The sequence below is a fragment of the Opisthocomus hoazin genome, chromosome 18 (assembly GCF_030867145.1).
Source record: "Opisthocomus hoazin isolate bOpiHoa1 chromosome 18, bOpiHoa1.hap1, whole genome shotgun sequence".
In the NCBI taxonomy this organism is placed as follows: Eukaryota; Metazoa; Chordata; class Aves; order Opisthocomiformes; family Opisthocomidae; genus Opisthocomus; species Opisthocomus hoazin.
This window is the reverse complement of record NC_134431.1, coordinates 18,413,525-18,434,655: the sequence shown is the minus strand read 5'-3', so window position 1 is coordinate 18,434,655 and position 21,131 is coordinate 18,413,525. Positions and strand designations below refer to the sequence as shown.

The 21,131-nt window shown below is 55.5% G+C and overlaps 2 protein-coding genes across 2 annotated transcripts in view; one reads left to right on the top strand and one right to left on the bottom strand.

Moving 5' to 3' along the window:
• Nucleotides 1–2,128: 2,128 nt before the first annotated feature.
• On the top strand, nt 2,129–3,067 carry LOC104339393 (fibronectin type III domain-containing protein 11). Its single transcript, XM_009945546.2, has one exon. It carries the CDS (start codon nt 2,129–2,131, stop codon nt 3,065–3,067), a length of 939 nt encoding a protein of 312 aa, XP_009943848.2.
• A 795-nt stretch (nt 3,068–3,862) lies between these two features.
• Nucleotides 3,863–21,131, bottom strand: part of HELZ2 (helicase with zinc finger 2) — a 31,347-nt gene continuing 14,078 nt past the window's right edge. The window contains exons 7-20 of the mRNA XM_075438505.1: nt 20,104–20,887; nt 19,590–19,665; nt 14,871–18,381; nt 13,970–14,055; nt 13,464–13,595; nt 13,042–13,209; nt 12,617–12,758; nt 12,054–12,170; nt 11,278–11,470; nt 10,401–10,535; nt 9,931–10,149; nt 8,688–8,844; nt 8,077–8,244; nt 3,863–7,132 (exon numbers count right to left, since the gene is read on the bottom strand). Coding sequence (XP_075294620.1) covers nt 7,008–7,132; nt 8,077–8,244; nt 8,688–8,844; nt 9,931–10,149; nt 10,401–10,535; nt 11,278–11,470; nt 12,054–12,170; nt 12,617–12,758; nt 13,042–13,209; nt 13,464–13,595; nt 13,970–14,055; nt 14,871–18,381; nt 19,590–19,665; nt 20,104–20,887 — 6,013 coding nt within the window. The 3' untranslated portion in view covers nt 3,863–7,007. The remainder of the gene's footprint in view (nt 7,133–8,076; nt 8,245–8,687; nt 8,845–9,930; nt 10,150–10,400; nt 10,536–11,277; nt 11,471–12,053; nt 12,171–12,616; nt 12,759–13,041; nt 13,210–13,463; nt 13,596–13,969; nt 14,056–14,870; nt 18,382–19,589; nt 19,666–20,103; nt 20,888–21,131) is intronic.

The window sequence follows — 21,131 nt, the reverse complement described above, 5'->3', positions numbered from 1 at the left end:
CAGTCAATCTCCCTCTCACACTCCAGGATGCTCCTCAGCCTCTCCACTTACTCTTTCAGCTCTGCCACCAGGCTGAGCAGGTCATTCACCTGCTCGCACCAAACACAGCCGCTGTCTCTGCTGTCCGCCGGTACGAGCGCCAGGCTCAGGCACTCCCTGCAGCCAGAGACCTGGACACCCGCGTTCTTGCGTGGGGGCTCCGTCTGGGTCCCCACACTCCTCCTAGCAAGAGCTTTCCCACGGGTGGTAACCATGGCTAGAATATCTCCTGGATGGGCGATGCCCACTACTTGAGTTGCCAGGAGGGGCGGCTGCACGCTGCCTGTCGCCTTCCCGCGCAAACTGCCCGCGCGAACCGCCCGCGAGAACCGCCCGCGAGAACCGCCCGCGAGAACTGCCCGCGAGAACTCCCCGCGAGAACTCCCCGCGAGAACTCCCCGCGAGAGAACTGCCCGCGAGAACTCCCCGCGAGAGAACTCCCCGCGAGAGAACTGCCCGCGCCGCTCGCGCGCTGCTGCGCCGCCTCTGGCCGCCCGCGCTGCCCGGGGGCCGCTCTTATCCGTGAGGGGGTTCGGCCGCTGTCACACTCGGCTCCGCCCCCGCTGAGGCAGAGCTGCCGCTCGTTGGCACCTCCCGCTTTCCCGCCCGGGGCGGGGGGGGGGGGCTGGCGTCTCCTCTCGGCGCTTCTCGCCGCCTCGCCGCTGCGGTTTTGCCACTGGAGAAAGGGTCCCTCGGCGCGAGCCTCTGCTCCAGAGCCCTTCACCTTCAGTAGCTTCAGAGCAGCCTGCTGTGGGTGACCCTGCTTGGGCAGGGGGTTGGGCTGGGGGACCCACAGAGGGCCCTGCCAACCCCAAACGTGCTGGGATTCTGTGACCCTTGGCTGCGGAACCCCCTGCGGTTCCAGCGCTCTGCAGAGAGAACAGAGCTTTAGAACCACGGAATCACAGAACCATGGAGGTTGGAAAACACCTCCAAGACCAAGTCCAACCGCCAACCCCAACACCCCCACACCTGCTAAACCACGTCCCTCCGTCCCTTTGCTCCTCCGTGTCCTCCGACGCTGCCCGGGCACAGCCCCAGGCTGGGGGACAGAGCCTTCTCGCAGCCCCACGTGCCCGATGCCCGAGGACCGCGCTGCGCCCGCGCCCACGCCCGTGATGCGCTGCATTGTGATGGCACAGCCAGGTTCCATGGGAGGTCACCGCCTTCGGTACAAAACGCGGTGCCAGAGCCCGAGCAGGCAGAGGCCAGCGGGCTGCGGTCCTGTCCCCACGCGCAGCCGCCATCTCCCCTCGGGGCCAGCCAGGTGCCACCGAACCCGCAGGGACCCGAGGTACCACGTCCCCGGGGAGCGGGGGGTGAAGGGGGGGTGGGCTGAGAAGTGGGTCACTGAGGTTTACGGAGGGGACGGTGCAAATGATGTTGGGGCCAACAGCCCTGTACATGGCTGGGGCTGGGGGACCCACAGAGGTCCCTTCCATCCTCTGCCATGCTGGGATTCTGTGAAACACTCGCTCTCCTCCTGGCAGCAGCGGTGAGGCAGCACGCAGCGTGTCGCAGGGTTCTGCCTGCCACCTGCCAGCTCGCTCGGGGGACAGAGGGTTAACCCGAATCACCAAGGTCATGGTGTAGCTGTAGGAACCGGCTGGGAAGACGGGTCTCAAGCCCGAACAGCCTGGCAGATGACAAAGAGGGAAAAACAGACATCTCCAGAGGTGTAGAAGAATGGAAAGAATTTGCTTACAGGAGTACAAGGGCATCTAATTGGAATGAAACAGAAGATAATAAGATAGGAAGAAATTTTGGCAGAGTATATCGGGGAATAATTCCTGACAGTGAATCTATGAAGCGGAGGCAGAACCTCTCAAGGGGGGGTAGCAGGAGACCAGTTGGTTGGAATATATGAAAGTAAGAGTATGGAAAACACTAGAAACCGTATGACTATAAAGGAATATCCCTCTGAAACCACACTTAGCCTAACGGTTCTTTCCCATCTATAAATTTACCAGCTGACCTTTATAATTAAGAGGAGAGAAGAGTCACAGCCGTGATCACACTCCCGCACAGCGGCTTTTCCTTTGGCTCTCAGCACCTCTGCTTTCTGACACAGCAGCCGAGCTTTGGAATCATGGATACGTCTCGGAACGGACCTGAAAACGGTTCGGAGCGCGCTGCGCAGAGCGAAGAACAGCCAGGCAACGCCAGCCTGGAGCGGTACTCGAAGAGGAGAAGCCTTGTCATGCGGTTCCTGCAGTCCGAGCTGAGCCCCTGCCGGCTCCAGCACTACCAGAGCAAAGCCGAGCTGCTGAAGAAGTGTGGCTTCTACCTGCAGATCGAGCCCAGGTACCTGCACATGAGAGAGCAGAACCAGGTGATCACCCGCACCGACATCTTGCAAATGGTAGACCGCTGCCAGCTCCAGAGGATGAAGAAGGTGGCGAAAAACCAGTGTGAAATCCAGCTCTCGCTCTTAACTGAGCTGTTGGAGCAGCTGCAACGAGGTCGGGAGGAGCTGAGCCGTCACCTAGAGACCTGCGACATGGTAACTTTCCTCTCCAGCTGGGATTTCACCATGCAGAAGCTGTTGCAGCTCATCGAGTTTCTGAAAATTCTCCCTTCCCTGCAAGTGCCAGGAAAGCTCCACATCAAGCACAGTTTGATGTTACAGGCAGATCTTCACAGGGCCAGGCTCCCCAACATCAGGCTTTCTCTCCATACGAAGCCGCCGGTGATTTTTGACCGCAAGGAATCGTTCGCATACAAGGAGTGGGCCAAGCTGCAGTGGTTCCCTGAAACTCAAGAGTCCCACCTCGAGCGATACGACCTGCAGGTGAAATTAGTGACAAGCGGGAGCCCGACGGAAATGGGGTATGGTAGGCTGCAGACCGTCACCTCCAACATGTGCATCGTCCAGGGCCTGCAGCCCAACAGGTGCTACGAGTTCACCATCAGAAGATCAACCACCGAAACACTCGTCCTTGAAAAATGGCAGGACAGCATCACCTTGAAGACAAGAGCTGCCGCTGCTGAACGCGAGCAGGGCAGCGCTTGTGCGCTGAAAGCATGAGGGGGCACACACCAGCATTTTTCTTATGTTCTCCATTTGAAAAAGAAGAATGAGAAAAAAGTAACAGTAAGCTTTATTTTGAAACCTTTCGCGTGGAACTGAACTCATTCCGTTGTCAACAACAATTTTACAAGTGCCTTCCCCAAATCTTTCCGGGTCAGCAGTAACCATCCCACGCTTCTCACCCCAAACCGCAGCCCCGGGGCGAGGCCCTCCCGGGTGGGAGCGAGAAGCAGGCGGTCTTGCAGGACACGGCGGATGCCAGGCACAGCAGGCAGGAGCATCTCCGCCATCCAGCGCTTTCCATCCACCAAAAGATGCCGAGTGCCAGCTTCTTGCAATGATACTGTTTTGGTTTCTTTACCCCAAGTTATTTTTTTCTCCACGTCCTTCCTCCAAAACACCTGAACTCAATCCTAAGCTCTTCCGATCACTCGCCCAAACTTCTCTCCATCTCCAGTTCCACTCACCTTCTGCACCCTGTCCCTTATAGGTACCTGAGCATGACTCCATGCTCATCCCTCTACAGGGCATGGAAAGGTCACTCCGATATAAAAAATCCCCCAAAACAACAACAAAAACCCCAACCACCCCCCAAACCCCCCCAGCGAACGGGGAAGGGCAGGGAGCAGAGGACGCTCTCCGCCGCCGTGTGCTGCCGCTGCCACTCGTTTTCTCTTTCACCATTTGGTTCAGCCCCAATATCGCTGTCCCCACGCAGACTCCAGTCAGACCATCACATCCACAGGCATTTTTGTAGTAAAATTTATTATTTAAATAAATTCAAATCAGTTTTTACAATTATGGCTTAAATATCAAAAAACGGAATGTTGAGGTTCATTCTTATAAACAGTAGAAGCAGGTAAAAATATTTGTATCCAAAAGGTCATCTGAGGTTTGCTGCAAGTCACAGACATACAAAAGATAAAAACCTGCCACATTTAAAGCTCCTTAATTTACACTTCGTGACACTTGACATCCCATTTCTATCTAAAAAAACCCCCGACGATTTATTGCAGTAAACTGATTGTCCTACACAGATCCACCCCCGTGGGCTCCTCCTTGGCCAGCTGGACCCACGGAGAGCTGGAGGAGTTCCGGGCGCCTGCAACCCCGCTGGCAGCGGGACGCGGGGCGATGGCCGCAGCCGCGCGGACCGTCACAGGCTGCGGCGCGGCTCCCCGGGGCTCACACCGCAGCGAGCGCCGAGGAGAGGACGTTCTCCTCTCAGATGAGCCGACGTTCGTGTCCTGCAACAAGGTTCTGCAGCCTGTGAGCTGCGGAGAACGTCGAGCCCGCGACCGGTCGGATACCCTGGGCACCAGCTGCCAGCGGTTTCCTACTGGAGTCACCAAAGGTTTGGTTTTTTAACAATTATTTTAAGAATATGTGCTTGAACATAAAATTCTTTCAAAAGCAAATTCAAAGCTCTGTGTGCAAATGGAACCGGACTACTTTGAACTTTTTCTCTCTATCGATTTCTATGATTCCCTCTACTCATAAGGACAAGAACACGATATTGGGCTGTCACTAACAGTCTATAAAAAGCCTGATTAATTGCACTTTCTGCTATCCCTGACTGTTGCAGCTGCACGACCAGCTCTGCAGGTACCTCTCCCAGCCCAGACAGCCCACGCGTCCAGCCTGCCTGCTTGGGCGGTCTCGGGCAGCGCTTTCTAAACACCGGTTACAAAATGCATCTTCAGAGGAAAAAGGAAAATAAAATGTATGTTGTCTCGCAACACAGAGGGGACCAACCAAGCGCTTCAGCCTAGGCTTCAGCCTCCAGCGAGCAGCAGTAAACAGTTTTTCCCCACTCAGATGCTTTGTGAGGTCTCTTCCAGACACACGGCCAGAGCCCACACAGGAGCACTGGGCTGAGCTGCTACACCTGGGGCGAGTCTCCTCACTCGTCTTACACGTCATGAAATAACTAGCAAAAAAAAACAGGGGAGAGACTCTTCACTTACACTAAATCAGGAAAATCAGACCCGCTGGTTCTAAAGGGACCAAGGTGACTTTGTCAGAACGATGCTGGCACCCTGCTAAAGTATTTATCCCAGCATCTTCTGCAGTCCTCCACATTGTCTTGGAGATACATGATTGCATTTCAGTAGTCCACAACATGATTCCAATACAAGCTTTGGAATTCCAATATTATTTGCAAAATCAGGCTGGCACAGAATCTTTAAGCTCCCAGCTGGGATGATTTCGAAGAGGAACAGTGAACTTTACATCTTCTCAAACATCTTTAGAACCAGCCGGAGGTGCTTCCTACGGGCTGCTCTCCCTCATGGAATCACCAGCCACGCGCCCCTGGTTGTGCTTCAGCAAGACAAGAGCAAGCCTGGGTGGTCCCCAGCCTACAGCTCAGCCCCACCAAACGCAGGAGTGCAGGAAGGTAGCTTAAAATGAGGAAGAGAACAACAAAATTCCGCCACAGGGACTTGAGTCAAGTCTAACACAGAGTCATGAGAAGAAACACACCGTTAAATAAGGACTTTTCCAGACACGACGCTTTCCTATTGCACGCTCCTCCCTGCTGGGAAAGCCGTGCTGCACTTGCAAACACAGGACAACATCGACCCCTGCCACGGCGCTGCGAAGCCCGGGGACCCCTCACGGGTGCCACGGAGGCCTCGTGTCCCAGCACTCGGTGCAACACCCCCCTGACTGCGCCTGGGCTCCACCCCGCGTGGACACCCGCAGCCGGCCACGCGTGCGGCCTCGGGGAGAGCCGAGGCAGGCACTTCGTACGTTCAGCATTGCAGGGAGATAAAAGACCCCCCTCCCTCAGAAATATCACCCTTGGACAAGGAGCCCCGGGATTCAGCAGAGAGCACCACTTCACCGCTACGCGTCTGCGTCAGCCGCACGTTACCGGGCAGAAGCAGCAACTCTGGTGAATCACAGCTTCCCGTTCACAGCAGTTTGGTGACTTCAAATTAAAAAATACATTATACACATATACGCCGCGGTACATTTACCAAATTTCCGTCACTGCTCTTAAAAACACAGGCCATAAGACTGTGAAGCAAATTCACAGAGTTAAAAGATAATAAATTAGAAGCAGCTTTAAAAAAATACAGGGTAAGAAAAGGGGGGCTCTTACAGGAGGAGATCTAAAATAAAACTCCAAACAGTTTAAAATATGCTTACAAATTCCAACATTTCCTGCTAGTAGCGGCCCTCAGTTTTCATTGACGTTATACTGGCGAGGACAACCTCCTCTGTCCAAAGAGTGAGTAAATCTATTTACAAAACCAGCTTGGCCTTGGCTCTGTGATCTGTACACGCTCAGAGAACAGCGTTTGGGCTAGACAAAGAGTGGTACAGGGTTCTCTCTTTGCCTTCTTCCTTCACTTAAAAAAAAAAAAAAAAAACACCACCAATAAAAAAAGCGAAACAGAAAAATCTGTTTTTCTGCTTTGAGAAATGAGAAGCCTTAAAAATTCCCTGGCCTTGGTTTTAAAACGAGTGGTAGCACTCAGCAGCTTTGGTCCTCTGCGGCAGACGGCAGCCGGCCGCGCGGCTCCGCTGCGTGCAGTCCTTCCGCCCTCGACGAACGGACGGGGCCTTCGGTGCCCAAAGCGCAGCCGCGCTGGCACAGACAGGACGGGCACTCCGCTGAGCATCGCACAGTTCAAAACACAGCGTCATCGCCAACAACGTCGCGCTCCCATCCATCCATCCGTTCCCGACGCTTTTTGGTTTGCTAGAGCTGAAAACTCCCGTCCAAGGCTGCGCTGATTAAAACCCCCCCCACGATGCCCAAGCGGGCGCGGAAGCCGAGCTGTCACGGTGCCGGGGCATCCCGGCTGCCCCGCTGCTTTTGGCTCCACGCCTCATTAAAAAAAAATGGAACGATTGCGTCGTGCCCAAGGCGCGCGTCACGCGGTGCCGGCGGAGGGGGACGAGCTCACCGAGGCACACGGCGTCCTCACCGGCGGACGGCTGGAGTCCTCCTGACCAAAACCCCCGGGGCGGCGGTGTAGCAGTTGTGCTCTCTGTAATGCTGGAGCAGCCTCCTCCACAAAGGGTTGCACTCCAGGAGGTACCGGTTCCCTGTCGGCACAGGGACGGGGGCGGTGGGTTAGTGACCAGAAGAGGCTCGGGTGACACCGTCACAGACCGGTGACAGAAACTTTTGCCTGACGTTGCCAGCCTAAGGGTGCTGGATAACTGGCAGGAACTTCAGCCAGAGCCCTGCGAGACCCCAGCTCCCTTCTCAGTGCTGTCCCACCTGCAGGCAGCTCCCCTACATGTCACAGCCGACGCCGGCGTGATTAGGAGGAAAACAAGCGGCCAAATTCCGGTAGGAGAGAGCTCTAGCACGCAAGTGATGGAACCAACGTGGTCCGAAGCAGAGTGTGAGAAAAACTAACTGTACACACTGCCTAGGAGCCACGGACAATCTCTGCCTTGCACAGATTGCCCAGATCGCCCAGTTTCGAAACCACAGATGGTCCAAAGGGCAGAAGAATGAAGCAAGACCATCGGCTGCACTAGCTTGGATCTCCACCCCCCTACCACAGAATCACAGAATCACACAATAGTAGGGGTTGGAAGGGACCTCTGTGGGTCATCTAGTCCAACCCTCCTGCCGAAGCAGGGTCACCCACAGCAGGCTGCACAGGACCTTGTCCAGGCGGGTCTTGAATATCTCCAGAGAAGGAGACTCCACAACCTCCCTGGGCAGCCTGTTCCAGTGCTCCGTCACCCTCAGAGGGAAGAAGTTCTTCCTCATGTTCAGACGGAACTTCCTGTGCCTCAGTTTGTGCCCATTGCCCCTTGTCCTGTCACTGGGCACCACTGAAAAGAGCTTGGCCCCATCCTCCTGACACCCACCCTTCAGATATTTGTAGGCATTTATAAGGTCCCCTCGCAGCCTTCTCTTCTTCAGGCTGAACAAGCCCAGTTCCCTCAACCTCTCCTCGTAGTGGAGATGCTCCAGTCCCCTCAAGCATCCCGCTCCCCTGCAGGCATGCGCGCCCTCCCAGCAGACCCACCTATAATGCAGAGTCCTTCCTGAGCTCGCGTGATGCCAACGTTGACCTGGTTTGGGTCGGTAACAAACCCCAGGTACTTCTTCTGCCAGCTCTTCGTGGGCTTCCTATCAATCTCGGACCGGGGGCAGGAGCGTACGGTCGACAGGATCACATAACTCCACTCACTTCCTAGAAAGTGGAATTGAACCAGTTTTTTTTTTTTAGAAGGAAGTATCTGGCCAGCCCCCCAGCCCCACAAGACACTCATTTCTCTACAGCAAGACCCGCAAAACTGCACCCATGGTTTGGGTTCCTCCAGCTTTGGAGGCCATCGGACTCCTGGTCGTTGCTCTCTGCAGAGCCTGTGCTATGGCAGCTCTTCAACACCCCCTTCGGCCACCCTCCACCTTCCCGTCCTCAGCAGCCTCCCGCTGCCTGGCCGCTCCAGAGGTTCCCAAAGGATTTATTATAATCACAAATCACCCAGAAACCTGGCCCAGGGATGCGTCCTTCATGGCCAAAATGACCGTGCGGTGGGATTTGCTGGAAGACCGTCTCGGCGAGAAGCTGCTCGGGTGCTCGGGAAGGCAGGAGGGCGCCGAGCCAACCCTCCCCTCTCCCGCCATCCTCACCTTGACTCTTCATGATGGTGCAGACGGTCACGCCGCGGATGCCCTCCTTCAGGAGGCTCTTGTTGATCTCCGAGACCTGGGCGTTGTAGGGGCTCAGGATCGCGATGCTCTCCGGCCGGGTGGTGCCATCTAGTGTCAGATGCTTCGCCAGCCTCACCTGGGGACAGGGGGACATGACGGGGCCAAGCTCTTTCCAGTGGTGCCCAGCGACAGGACAAGGGGCAACGGGCACAAACTGAAGCAGAGGAAGCTCCAGCTGAACCCGAGGAAGAACTTCTTCCCTCTGAGGGTGACAGAGCCCTGGCCCAGGCTGCCCAGGCGGGCTGTGGAGTCTCCTTCTCTGGAGATATTCCAGCCCCGCCTGGACAAGGTCCTGTGCAGCCTGCTCTAGGTGACCCTGCTTCGGCAGGAGGGTTGGACTAGATGACCCACAGAGGTCCCTTCCAACCCCTACCATTCTGTGATTCTGTGGGACAGCAGGTCCTGCTCACCCCGAGCACCCTGTCCCCAGGGCAGTGGTGGTGCCCACTCTGCTGCTCGCCCTGCTCTGGGTCGACCTTCCCTACAGCTGCCTCTGCCCAGCGGCATCGTGCCGGGCTCCAGACTCGAGAAGACACCGGGCAGACACCGCACCCCTCTGATCTGTATCCTACATCCCTGTTCGAGGTCACACCTCGGGTGCTGAGCTCAGCGCCGGGCCCCTCACCCCCAGCAGGACATGGGGGGGCTGGAGCGGGGCCGGAGAAGGGCAGTGGGGCTGGGGAACAAGGCTGGGGAGGGGGCTGAGGGAGCTGGCGCTGCTCTGGCTGAGGAAGAGGAGGCTGAGGGGAGACCTTCTCGCTCTCTGCAGCTGCCGGAGAGGAGGTTGTAGTGAGGTGGGGGTTGGTCTCTTCTCCCAGGTAACCAGCGACAGGGCGAGAGGCAATGGCCTCAGGGTGCGTCAGGGGAGGGTCAGGTTGGATATTATGGAAAATTCCTTTCCTGAAAGAGCGGTCAGACATTGGCCCAGGCTGCCCAGGGCAGTGGGGGAGTCCCCATCCCTGTAGGGGTTCAAAAACCATGTGGATATAGCACTTCAGGACATGGTTTAGCAGGCATGGTGGGGTTGGGGTTGGTGGTTGGACTTGATGATCTTAGAGGTCTTTTCCAATCTTAATGATTCTACTCATCACCCCTCCACAACACCGAGTCGCACAACGCCCTCCCTTTTGCATCTCCAGCAGTTCCCCAGGACCCTCCTCACCGCCTGCTCCACTTCTTCTAGGTTAGCTTTGGAGTTCTCATTTCCTTCCTCAGTAGAAATCACGAGGGTCTGCTCCTTCCCCTCCACGTGCCCGAAGATGATAGGGCAGCAGCTGTTACCATGGTGGTGGAAGACACTGGGTCTACGAAGAAGCCGGGGGCACGTTTTCAGCTGCATGTTGTAAAACTCCTGCGATGGGAACTCGCAAATGCCTTTGTGCTGGCAGAGAGAGAAAAGGGGAGAAACCGAGGTGAGCAAAAGCCAAGGAACCTCTCAACCTGCAGCACCTTTCTGGGCAGGCTTCACCCGCAGTGCCGCTGTCCTACGGCTGGCACCAGGCCAGCGCGTTGCTCATTACTCCGGGAAGCGACAGCACTGATGGAGAATATCTGCTTCCCAGCGGCTTGAGGCGAGCCCTGAGAACAGCATTTTCTGGGATGGAGAAAAGACAATCCACTCGAAGGCCTCACCATGCGGTACTGCGTATCCAGCATCCACGCCTGATTCCGGTACCGCTCAAAAAGAGACGTCTCCATGCCAAGACTCTTGCAGAAGTCGTTGTTGACCACAGGCCGCAGCTGTTTGTGATCCCCAAGCAGAACAACCTGGAACGAAGAGTGGACACCTCAGCTGTGAGGGCGGTGGTGGTACTGGTGAAGGCAATCAGCTCTTTGAAAGGGTATTTGTTGCTACTTATTTATGTTATGGTTACAGCAACCTCAGCCAAAGACCTTGCTGGGCATTATACAAAGATCCTGACCCAGACAACGCAGAGCCTGGTTCCCATCTGACAGGAGCAAGAATTCGGGTAGTAAGTCTACTGAGATCCACCCTGTGCTTCTTGTCATCATAATACTTTGTACCTGGGTCAGCACATTTTGTGGTGGCTGTGACACCCACTCTGTAAGGGAGCACCAAAAAGCCAGCCACACCACTTCTCTCTTGCAGAAAGCCAAGAGCAAGTTTAGAGGAGACAGCATGGGTGCTCGTGTTTGAAGACAAGGAGCTGAGCTGCCACCCACAGCAGAGAGGCGAGCAGACGCAGTAGTTCTCTACCACAGCTTTCAGGCCTACAGAAGCTCTTCTGACTCTGCTTTATGTGGTGTGAACTGATAATGCACGTACCCCTCTGTTCCTCAAAATTGTAATTATAGTTAGTAGGGTTACACCTCAAAGGAAGCAACTCCCTGAAGGCTGACACATGGACACACCATCATAGATACTACCAACAACAACCTTCAAGCCTGGTGAAACGCGGAAGAGCAGCACAGTAAGGGGTGGAAGACACGCAGAGGTTCGAGAGCCTTGAGCAGCTGTCCTAGAGACACATCCATGGAAGGGCCTTACCTTCTCAGCACGGTGGTGGCTGACCAAGGGGATGAGGGTTTCTGGCTCCGTGGACATGGCACACTCGTCGATGATTATCTGCCTGACGTTGAGCTGCTCCAGGGAGGTGGCAGATGCGGTGCAGCACGTGCACAGGATGATGTCGTGGCTCACCAGTTCATAATTACGAGCAGCCGACAGATGACTTTTGTACCTGGTGGTCGATGCAGAAGACACCAGGTTATGCACAAGGGAAACATCTCCAGGTTCCTCCTGCAGGAACCAGGCAAAGGCTGTACTTTCCCAAATGACGATGGCTCCATCTCCCTCCCCAGGACGAGCTGGTGGTCCCAGAAAAGGGCTTTGGATGGACACTGTAGGAAAGGTACTTTGTCCTGGACTCAACAGGGCAGGGCTCAGGGTGGAGGACACAAGTGTCACACACAAATAATATGACTTTTGGTCCAGATGGACAACAGCACCAGAGCAGAAGTGACGCTGAGGCTCAGCGCTGTACCACTGAACCCCAGCTAATCACTTTTCATCGCCATTCCAACTGCACGGCTTATTGACCTGTCCTGCTGCTTTCACCTAGTCCCTCGGCTTGCGTGAGCCAGGACGAACCCGCTGACTCTCACGCAGTCTGCGAGTTTGTGTCAGCTGAGACCGAGCAAGCACAGCCCCAGCCTCTCCTCGCAGCGGGAGGAGGTCGCCGCACCGTGCTCCTCCGGGCAGGGCTGCAGAGGTGGCACACGGCCAAAGTCAGCCGCCTCTCACCAGGGTCTCTTCCTACTCACGCCTTTGTTTCTTCTTCTGTTATCTGCTCTCTTCTCTTCATCCGAGCGTCGAAGTTACAGATCTCCTGCCAGAAAGGGTTGGGCGGCCGCCGGATGCGATGATGCAGGATTATTTTGCTGAATAAAGAGTCAATGTGTAAATATTTTTCCCCAGCACAGACGCAAGTGAGCTCTCCTACAGTGAAGCAGACCACGCCTGTCCGTGTCGAGAAACCCCTTAGCGGAAGAAGTCACAGCCAGACTGTTCCACCTTTATAGACCTAACACTCAGGACACAAAACACAACCGCTTTCCTTTAGCAGTTGCAAGAAGAGATGAAGTCAGAGACTTGTAGAGCTGTTTGAAAGAAAGATGAAAACATCTAGGATCTTCTCAACAACCTGAGTTGACCAACTAGGTGCCGTATTAGACTATACACCTTCACTCCAAAAAATTCATTTAAAAGCAGGTTAACAGCGCTGCTCCCCAGCAGCGAAGTGGAAACCACATTTGCTCTGGCTCGTTCAGCCCGAAAACATCGCTGCCCAGCGCTCTGCAGAGCCTGCGCGGCCACGCCGTCCTACCTGAGCTCACGCTTTGGTTTCGCATCCCGCAGGGCTTTGCGGTAGAGGTGCCGGTTGCTCCCCGGGTACGGGTACTCCATCGTCTCAATGGCCTCCCCGTAGACCCTCAGGGGTTTCAGGTCCTTCATCTTCAGCAGCATCTCTGGGGGAGGAGAACAGGTCTGCTCAGACAGCGCCAGGCCCCGGCGATGCTGAGCAAGCTCACGGCCCGCGAGGTGCCCAGCGTTTGCCATGCGCTCACCTCTCCCCCCCCAACCCCTCGCTCCTCAACGCCACCTTCACCGCTCCTCGCCCTGCGGTGAGGGGTCTTCTGGAAGGACCAGCCCCGCTTTCTGCCCCTCCTGCCTCCCAGCCTCCTGCTCGCGGCCGCGTGGTCTCCCTCCCACCCGTACCAGCTGCTCCAGGGGCTTAGAGTCGACAGTTACCAGCAACAACGTCAACGGACTTGTTGGACGGGCCGCAGTACAAGATGCACCTTCTCCTCTTGGGCTTTTCTTCTTCAGCGGGTGGTGCTGGCTCCCTCTCGACGCTCTCCTCATTCAGCTTGTGGAACCAGTAGACAATGTGGACGCCAACGACAGTTTTCCCTGTGCCTAGAAGAGCAAGGACGTTGCTGAGAACGCCTTAGCTACGACACCCTTGCTCTAGATCAGCACCCGGATGATCAGCCATGAAATAAAACCAAGAATTGAGGGGAGTGCCTGGAATTAGCCGTGGGTGATGTCAATCCATGCTACCTTCTCCTGTCTCACCAAGAGTCCTACGGAACGCAACAGATGAGCCCTAACCTGCCTTTTCTAACGAAGCAGGCATGTCCTTGTGCCACCCCCCACCCGCCCCGCCTTACCTGGTGGGCCTTGGATGAGCGTGAAGGATTTTCTCAGAGCGTTCAGAATAGCCTGGTTCTGACTCTGGTTGAGCTTCCTCTGGCTGCCAGGGAGATCAAAGGATTTTTGCTGCAGGATTTTGGACGTTATCACTGTTAGGGCAAAGAGGCAAGAAAAGAAGTTTAAAGCAGGTTACTGAGGAGAGCACGCAAGCGATTCAACCGGAGGATGAAGCAGGGACCAAGCCATCGTGGCCCATTCACAAGACCACCTAAAAGCAATCCTCGTCCCGTGCCGAGACGTTCTGCCCGTGAGCCTTCTCTGTGAGCCCTGGGGATTAAAACACCCCCCGCGCCACTCTCCGGCGGGGCATCCCGCATCACCTTCGCTCTGCCAGGGTAGCAGCTCCTCTCCTCCTGCTCTGGGAGCACAGCCCCGATGGCACGGGCCCACGGAAGCTGCCAGGGCACCTGCCTGGCCAGAAGCAAGCAGCCACAAGGTAGGGAAGGTGAATATTGGCACCTACCTTTTTTGGGAGGTTCGTGGCCGAGGGCGATGCTTTTAGCAAGCTCAGAGGCATGCTTGAGCTTCCAAATGGCCTTTTCCTTCCGTCTGACAGGCAGGGAAAAATAAGAATGAATGGAATGTAGCCTAAAACTGTGAAAACTGTAATACAGCTTTGTACAACTGTCCTGTCTATCCTTTCTCTCTGCTCTGGTGTTGCATTAAATCCTTCCACAAAGAACTTAAACAAAACCAACTCTTATTCTGCTCTTTCGCTGCTGGGACTATTTCTCAACTGTCTGCAGAGCTGAGCCTGCAAAGATATCAAGGACAAGGAGCACAACTTCTGTCCCAACTCCGGTTTATTACAGCCCACCCCGTTTTATTGGTTTAGCTTCCAATTTTTTCCTAAAATTCACGATACGAAAGGAAGCACGTTCTGCCCTGACAAAGTTCCTGCAGTCGTGGGTGCGCAGCGGTCCGTGCTGGGGACGAAGCAGGGACATCAGCTCTGCTTTAGCCAGAGCAGGTCTTGCTTCACAGCAACGTCATGGGGGAACGCCTGTGAAATCGGGGAGCGCTGCTGCTAAGCCAGCCCTGACCCGGCGCTTCACGCCGGGTCACACCTCGCAGCAAGGCAGTAACGTAAGGAACAGATGCCCGGGGAAATTTCAGCACGGCACCTTCCCCCGCCTCCCCGCTGCCAAGGCCAAGCAGAAGAGCGAGAGGCCGTCTGGAGAGCAGATCTGAGAAACGCCACCACCCCCACCACACACCAACAGCACGGCCAGCGGGAGCTGGGCAAAGGCGGACTTCTCAGGGTCAGCGAGCAAAGCCCGGCTGGGTGCAGCTGAGGAGTCCCATGGGAAGCTGGTGCTCTGCAAGCACAGGTTCACCAGATCACGACCGCTAAGCGCACTCACATGTCTGGCAGCATCTTCGGTATGAGCTCCACCGTGAACCTGGCGGAGGCCTGCAAGATTTCCACGGGGATGTTCTCCATGGACATATAGTGGACGTAAAAGTTCACAGTCTGCTCGTTAGTCCTGTCTGACTTCTCGTTGTTGCTGAACTCTTCGGTGACGCCGTGAGCCACCCAGGTGTAGGTATCTGGATCCACCACAAGTTTGCTTTCTGACCTGCCCTTGTTAAGAGTCAGATTCTGGAGGCCGTGGCTAAGGCATTCCTCATCGCTTTGAAGGCTCCCAAGCTTCAGCCCACCTAAGCGAATGCACAAATAACAGTGGCTGAAGTCCACTTCAACAGAGCAGTCCTCCGAAAATCTTTTGGTTAGGAGGAAGCTCCCTTGCAGCTGTCCTTTGCTTGTCCTTTGCTCCGCCCAGGTTATTTTGACATCATGGAGGACAATCGACTCGTTTTCGGCCACCGCACACAAAGCAGACTCCATGGCGCTCATCGGCATCCACACCTTCTTGTAGTCTGCTGCTTGCTTGTACTTGTCCTTGGACGGCAGGGTGGCGTAGGCAGAGAAGCAATCGATAGGCTTTTCTGTGTGCTGCAGGCAGATGTCGAAACCCGGCGTCACGCACCACAGCTGCACAAAGGGCACCAGGAAGCCCCGGTAGACGTCCGTGGTGAGCTGGAACTGCAGCGTGTCGCCAGCGCTCAGCTCCAGGGAGAGCTCCATGTAGTGCGAGCACGGGCTCTTCCTCACCCAGCCCACGTGCCGCCGGTACAGCTCCTTGCTGTTCTGAAGAAGGGAGGCAGCGGCCTCAAACTTCTCGCTCCTGATGGCCGTGAGCACGTCTTGCCAAGTCTGGGTGCCGAAGAGGGTGACGCTGCAGTCACGGAGAGGTCCTTCCCGCAGGCAGTGCTCCATCTTCGTCTCCACGGAGTACATCCTCCTCTTCCACGTCAGCCTCATGCTGCTCCGCTGCTGGATGAACATGGGCTGCTCCACCAGCTGAAGAGACCTGTAGTTAATTATCTGGGGATCTGGAAGACTCTCTTTGTTCAGTGGAAACAGGGCTTTAAAATACTTGTTCATCTCTTCCACATCCACTACGAAGGCAACCTTCTGCAGGACTTGGCTCTTCAGCTGGGTGGCCATCTGCAGGCAGCGGGCTCTCTTCTCATACAGCCCCGCCTGGGAATTCTTCCTGTTGAAGTCATGGCAGAGAAGCTCAATGTCATCCAAAGAATAGACGATGGGCTTCTTGCGGAGCACGGAATGAAGCTGCCGCTGGACCACGACATCCACGTACCGGCGGATGGGAGAGGAAGCCCAGGTGTACGAGTCGACGTGCAGGGAGTAATGGCCCGCTTTCGACTGGACAGTGGAGTTGGAGCGACAGAAATAGGAGCGGCTGAGCAGTCTCCTGAACTCCAGGGCCACGGGGGCCAGCTTCGGGTGGATGTCATCAGTAACGACAAGGTCTAGCATCTTGTGGAAGTCACGGACATCAGCGGCCGACTGCAGGTGCTTCCAGATGGGGGCCAGGAGGCTGAACTCCAGGTTTTTAGAGGAGTCTTGGCCAGCAGGCACCTCTCCCAGGTGGTGTGAGAGGTGGATGGACAAAGGAAGGATGTGGCTGTATTTGTTCTTCATGAGTGATAACTGTTGAGGGCTTGGCTCGCACTGACACCGGAGCGGAGTGACATTTCTGGTGTCCTCGTGGTTGGTGAGGAACTCGGCCACGAAACTGTTGAACATGATCATTAACTCCTCTATCATCTGGTGGGACCCCCTGTTACCTGGGGAGCTTTCCTCATCCAGCTGGTCATAGAAACAGTCCTCCTGCAGCCGAAACTTCCGATGGATCCTGGAGAAGTGATAAGCCACAGCTATGCAGTCCTCCAGGGTATCGAAGCACAGGGCCCCTGCCGCTCCCCTGTAGTGGTCCTTAATGCAGAGCTCTGCCTCTTCGTAGGACAGCTGCCTGTCCGAGCAGATCACAGAGATGGTGAAGACTCCCTTTAGCATCTCATCAGTCTCCTTCTCTACGGTGACAAACAAGGAGATCACCCGACGATCTTTCTGCGGCAGGAGGCTGCAGACGTCTTGGCTAATGTGGGGTGGGAACATGCACAGCGGCTCCTGGTTGGGAGCGTAGTAGGTGACACCCCGCTGCTTTGCTTCCAGGTCCAAGGCGCTGCCTTTGGGAATGAGACCAGCCACGTCTGCAATGTGGATCCCAATCTCGTAGTGACGCCCCAGATCCCTAACGCTGACAGCGTCATCCAAATCCCTGGCACCTTGGGGGTCGACAGTGAAGGTGAGGTAACTCCGACAGTCCTTCAGGTTTTCCTTGGGGAGCTTTAGTTTGATGCTGGAGGTGTATTTGGCTGACTCCTTGGTGACAGCAGCTGGGTATTTCTTCTCCAAACCATACTCCAAGCTGAGGATCTTTAAGCCTTCTTCCAAAGTCAATGCTGCTTGCAAAATCTCCGTTACTATCCCCAAAGGGTAGTAAAACCCTTCCCGCCAGGAGATAACCTGGACGCAGAAGAACTGGCATCTCCTTGTTTCCTGGCTGATCTTCTCGCAGCTGACCACTCTGTACTTCCCATTGACAAGCCTGCGGATAGGAATGACGTTGGGTTTCTCTTTCAGCCCTGGGACAAATATTTTGGTGACAGTGGGATCGATGGGTATCATCACCCGGGGATCGAATTCATCCATCATGCAGATAAAGGTTCGTTCTTTCTCGGCGCGCTTTAAGATGCCCACCACCTTCCCCTGAGGGCGGTGGCTGCCGCTGTCAGCCGTGCTGCTCTGCAGGATTTCCACGAGGACCTCGTCCCCGGTGAAGGCCGTCCCGCAGTGAACCCTGCCCTTGATCTGAATGCTCACGGCAGGGGAGTCATTGAGGGTGAACGCAGAAGCTCGGTCGAACCCTTCTTTGATCAGCTCACACCTCTTGTACATTTTGGGGTGCATGTGCAGATACTCCTGCATCATCTGAGGAGAGAAGCTGACGTATTCCTGCCTGCCTTCCCACAGGCTTGAAGCCCCAGACTTCACGTTCAGCAGCCCTTCTTCGGACACCGTCACCAGCACGTTCTTGCTCTCATCTAAGAGCTCCTGCAGGATGGGATCATCAGGATTCACGCTCTCAGCCTCAGAGCTCCAGGAATCCGTGTCGCTGTCCTCCTCATCGCCTTCCGGGCTCCTCCTGCTCCAGCTCTCCTTGTCGCATGCAGCCTGTTTGATCTGGGCCATCGTCAGGTTCTCCGGGAAGACGCTCCCCTTCTCGATGCACTGCTGGATGAAGCGCTTCCATACCTTGCTGCACTGCCCGTGGGAGCACAAGGCCACGGCATCCCCCACTGCAACAACCAGTGACTGAGCCCGGGTCATGATGGTGTTGAGCACCCTGGCTTCGTTGAAGAACTCGAGGTGGTGGGAGGCAGAGACGCGCAGGCTCTCGCTGGTGTGAACTGTGCTGATGATGATGACCCGGAACTCCCGCCCTGCACCGGAGGGGACAAAGGAGAAGTCACTCACGGGAACCCAACAGGGAAGACCCTGTCTGGCTGTCACCCAACGCTCTGCCCATCTACGCTGCACTCCGTGGCCATGGGCTGATGTAACCCCACTTGGCTGAGTCACGGGATTCAACTGATGCGATAAAGCAGCTCTTTGGGATCGTGAGGGCCTCCAGGCATGACCCAGGATGGACATTACGAGGCCACCAGCACCCACGCACCAGGGAGGGCAGGGCAGCGTGGAGACAGGAGAAGGGCAGGGCACCGGGACAGTGCAGCCATGAGCACCCGTGGAGCAGCCCCCGCCAGCCACTCCTCGTGAACACGGGTAGAGTTTTCCGTGAATCCCAAATTCCTCGGGGAACCAAGGGTCGTGCAGGAACAAGAGCTGCGACCGTTCGCAAGAACCCCTTCTCCCCTGAAGGACAGCTCTGCCGATCACACAACAAATGACAAACAGCAAGAGGAACCCTGGTGATTTCAGAGCCGGGAAAAGACTGCAAAGAAAGGGTGTGGAGATCACAGACACACCCCAGGGGTCAGTTATTCTCACCATGAGGAGTCCCAGCTGCACAATTAAAAAAATAAATAAATAAAACCACGGATGAGTCATAAACTTGAGGACAAAACCAGCCCTATCCCTCTCTCGTCACCCAGAGCAGCAGGCTCCTCCTTTAGTGAGCTGTTCTGCGATTTTTGCTGCGACTGGCACCCGCAGGCCACCCTGGTTTCAATTCCCTGCCGTTACGAGCCTCCCCCGCCGGTACCTGGGGCTTGATGCGATTCACACACGCTCAAGTCCCTGGGATCGCGCTTGCAGGGTTTTCACCCTCCTACAAAGCAGCGACCACGTATCTGAAACGAGCTGACAGCTGGGTGCAGACCTAATTCAGTGTGAAATCTTATTTGCCAAGGAAAAGACGAGATCGAAGAAATACCAACCAGCAGGGGATGGAAATCAGCATTTTGCCATGAGATCAGCCAGTATTTTGCATTTTAGCAAGCAGGACAAGGTTAAGATGCCAGGAAGACCTCTGCTAAAGACCCAGTACCTCTTCCCCCTGCTCATTACGCAGTGGCTGCAGCTGCAGTGAACTCTCCTGTCCACCAGCGTGAGCGGGAACGCTCTCCCTAGCACACGCAAGACCTCGGCACGCAGCCAGGAGTGACTGACTATCGCGCAAAACACAAACCTGGCAAGTTTTCGTAGTTTTCTACTACCACGTCTTGTAGATGCTTCTTCCTCAGCTCTTGCCTTGTTGCAGAAACCTGGTAAGAAGGCAATAGGCACAACTGAATATGGTTTCAGCTCAGAAACGGCCCCCAACACCAAGGTCCCTCACCCTTCTCAGCCGCAGGTTCCCCAAGACAGTTACTTGACAGCAGCCACCTGTCCTGGGCCGACTTCAACCAGTGCTCCCAGTCTGTCCTGTAGCTAACCTGCCTAGAGGATGCTGAAAGAAATCTTCAGCTAAACCATCCCACCGCGAGGCATCTGTGCTCCGACCACCCATGACGTAATGCCCACATGGAGGGCTCCTCAGAAAAACACCGGTGGCATGCAAGACCCCGGATTCCCTGTTTTTACTAGCACAGAGACTGGTTTATCACAAACAGCGTCCAGCTTTTACGAGGGAGTGTTCAGCGAGCAGCCAGCAGTGCCCGCATAGCCCCTTCGGGTGGGGAACACGTGGTTCTCCTACACACCTGCATCCCATGGGAGACCACACAGATCCTCTTCAGATCTCGGACACCCCACTCATCTGGCCACCTCTGATGTATCTCCTTCACTTTCTCAACCACTTGTATGATCTCGGAGGTGTTGTGCCAAGAAATCATGGACATATCCCTTTCAGCCACGCCGGACACGTGGCAGAACATGAGTGGGTAGATCTCGGGATGGGCTGGGATGTTCCCGCTGGCTTGGATAGCATTGCCTTTGCCAATGTAGAAGTGCTTGGAGACAAACTCAATTATGCCTGCAGTGGAACGATAATTCTCGTTGAAGATGATCCTGCTCTTCATGGCCACTTCATGCCTCTCCTTCTGGTAAAACTGAAAGAGTCGGTTTAGCAGGGTGTGATCAGCAGATTGCCCATCCCCAACACAGAACAGCTTTGGGGTTATCTGCATGTGGTCACCAGCGAGGACAATCCGGGTCTCAAAAGTGGCGTAGGAGAGCGGAACCAAAGCTTCGCACTCCAGCATCTGAGCAGCCTCGTCGATCATGATGTGGGTGAAGTAGCCCGGGGCAACCTTCAAGTTCTTGGATAACATGGAGGTGGTAATAATGATGTGGTGCCTGTCGATCTCCGCCTGCGTGGGGTGCCGGAAGGAGCGCTGGTCGGGCGAGAGGCAGCAGTACATCTGAGTGATGGGGTCCGTCATGTTGATGGGACGGTCGGTGGATATAATCCTCAAGGGAACAGCCCAGGGATGCCCGCTGGTCACGTAGTGATGGAAATACTCCCGGATGTAGATGTCAGCAGCACTGGAGGGGAACAACAGGGGAAACTATCAAGGAATTGGAAGTGCCGTTCCCAACGCTGTGACCATCACCCCAATGCGCTACCTGATCCTTCACCAACACGCACCCAAAACCTCCCCCAGCTTTGGCTGGCAACGCACATACCACAGGAGATCTTCACATACGCGCAAAGAAGCCGGTGTTTACGCAGCCACCAATTCCAAGCCTATTTTGAGGAGTCGGTACTTGAGACTAGGGCATCTCTCGA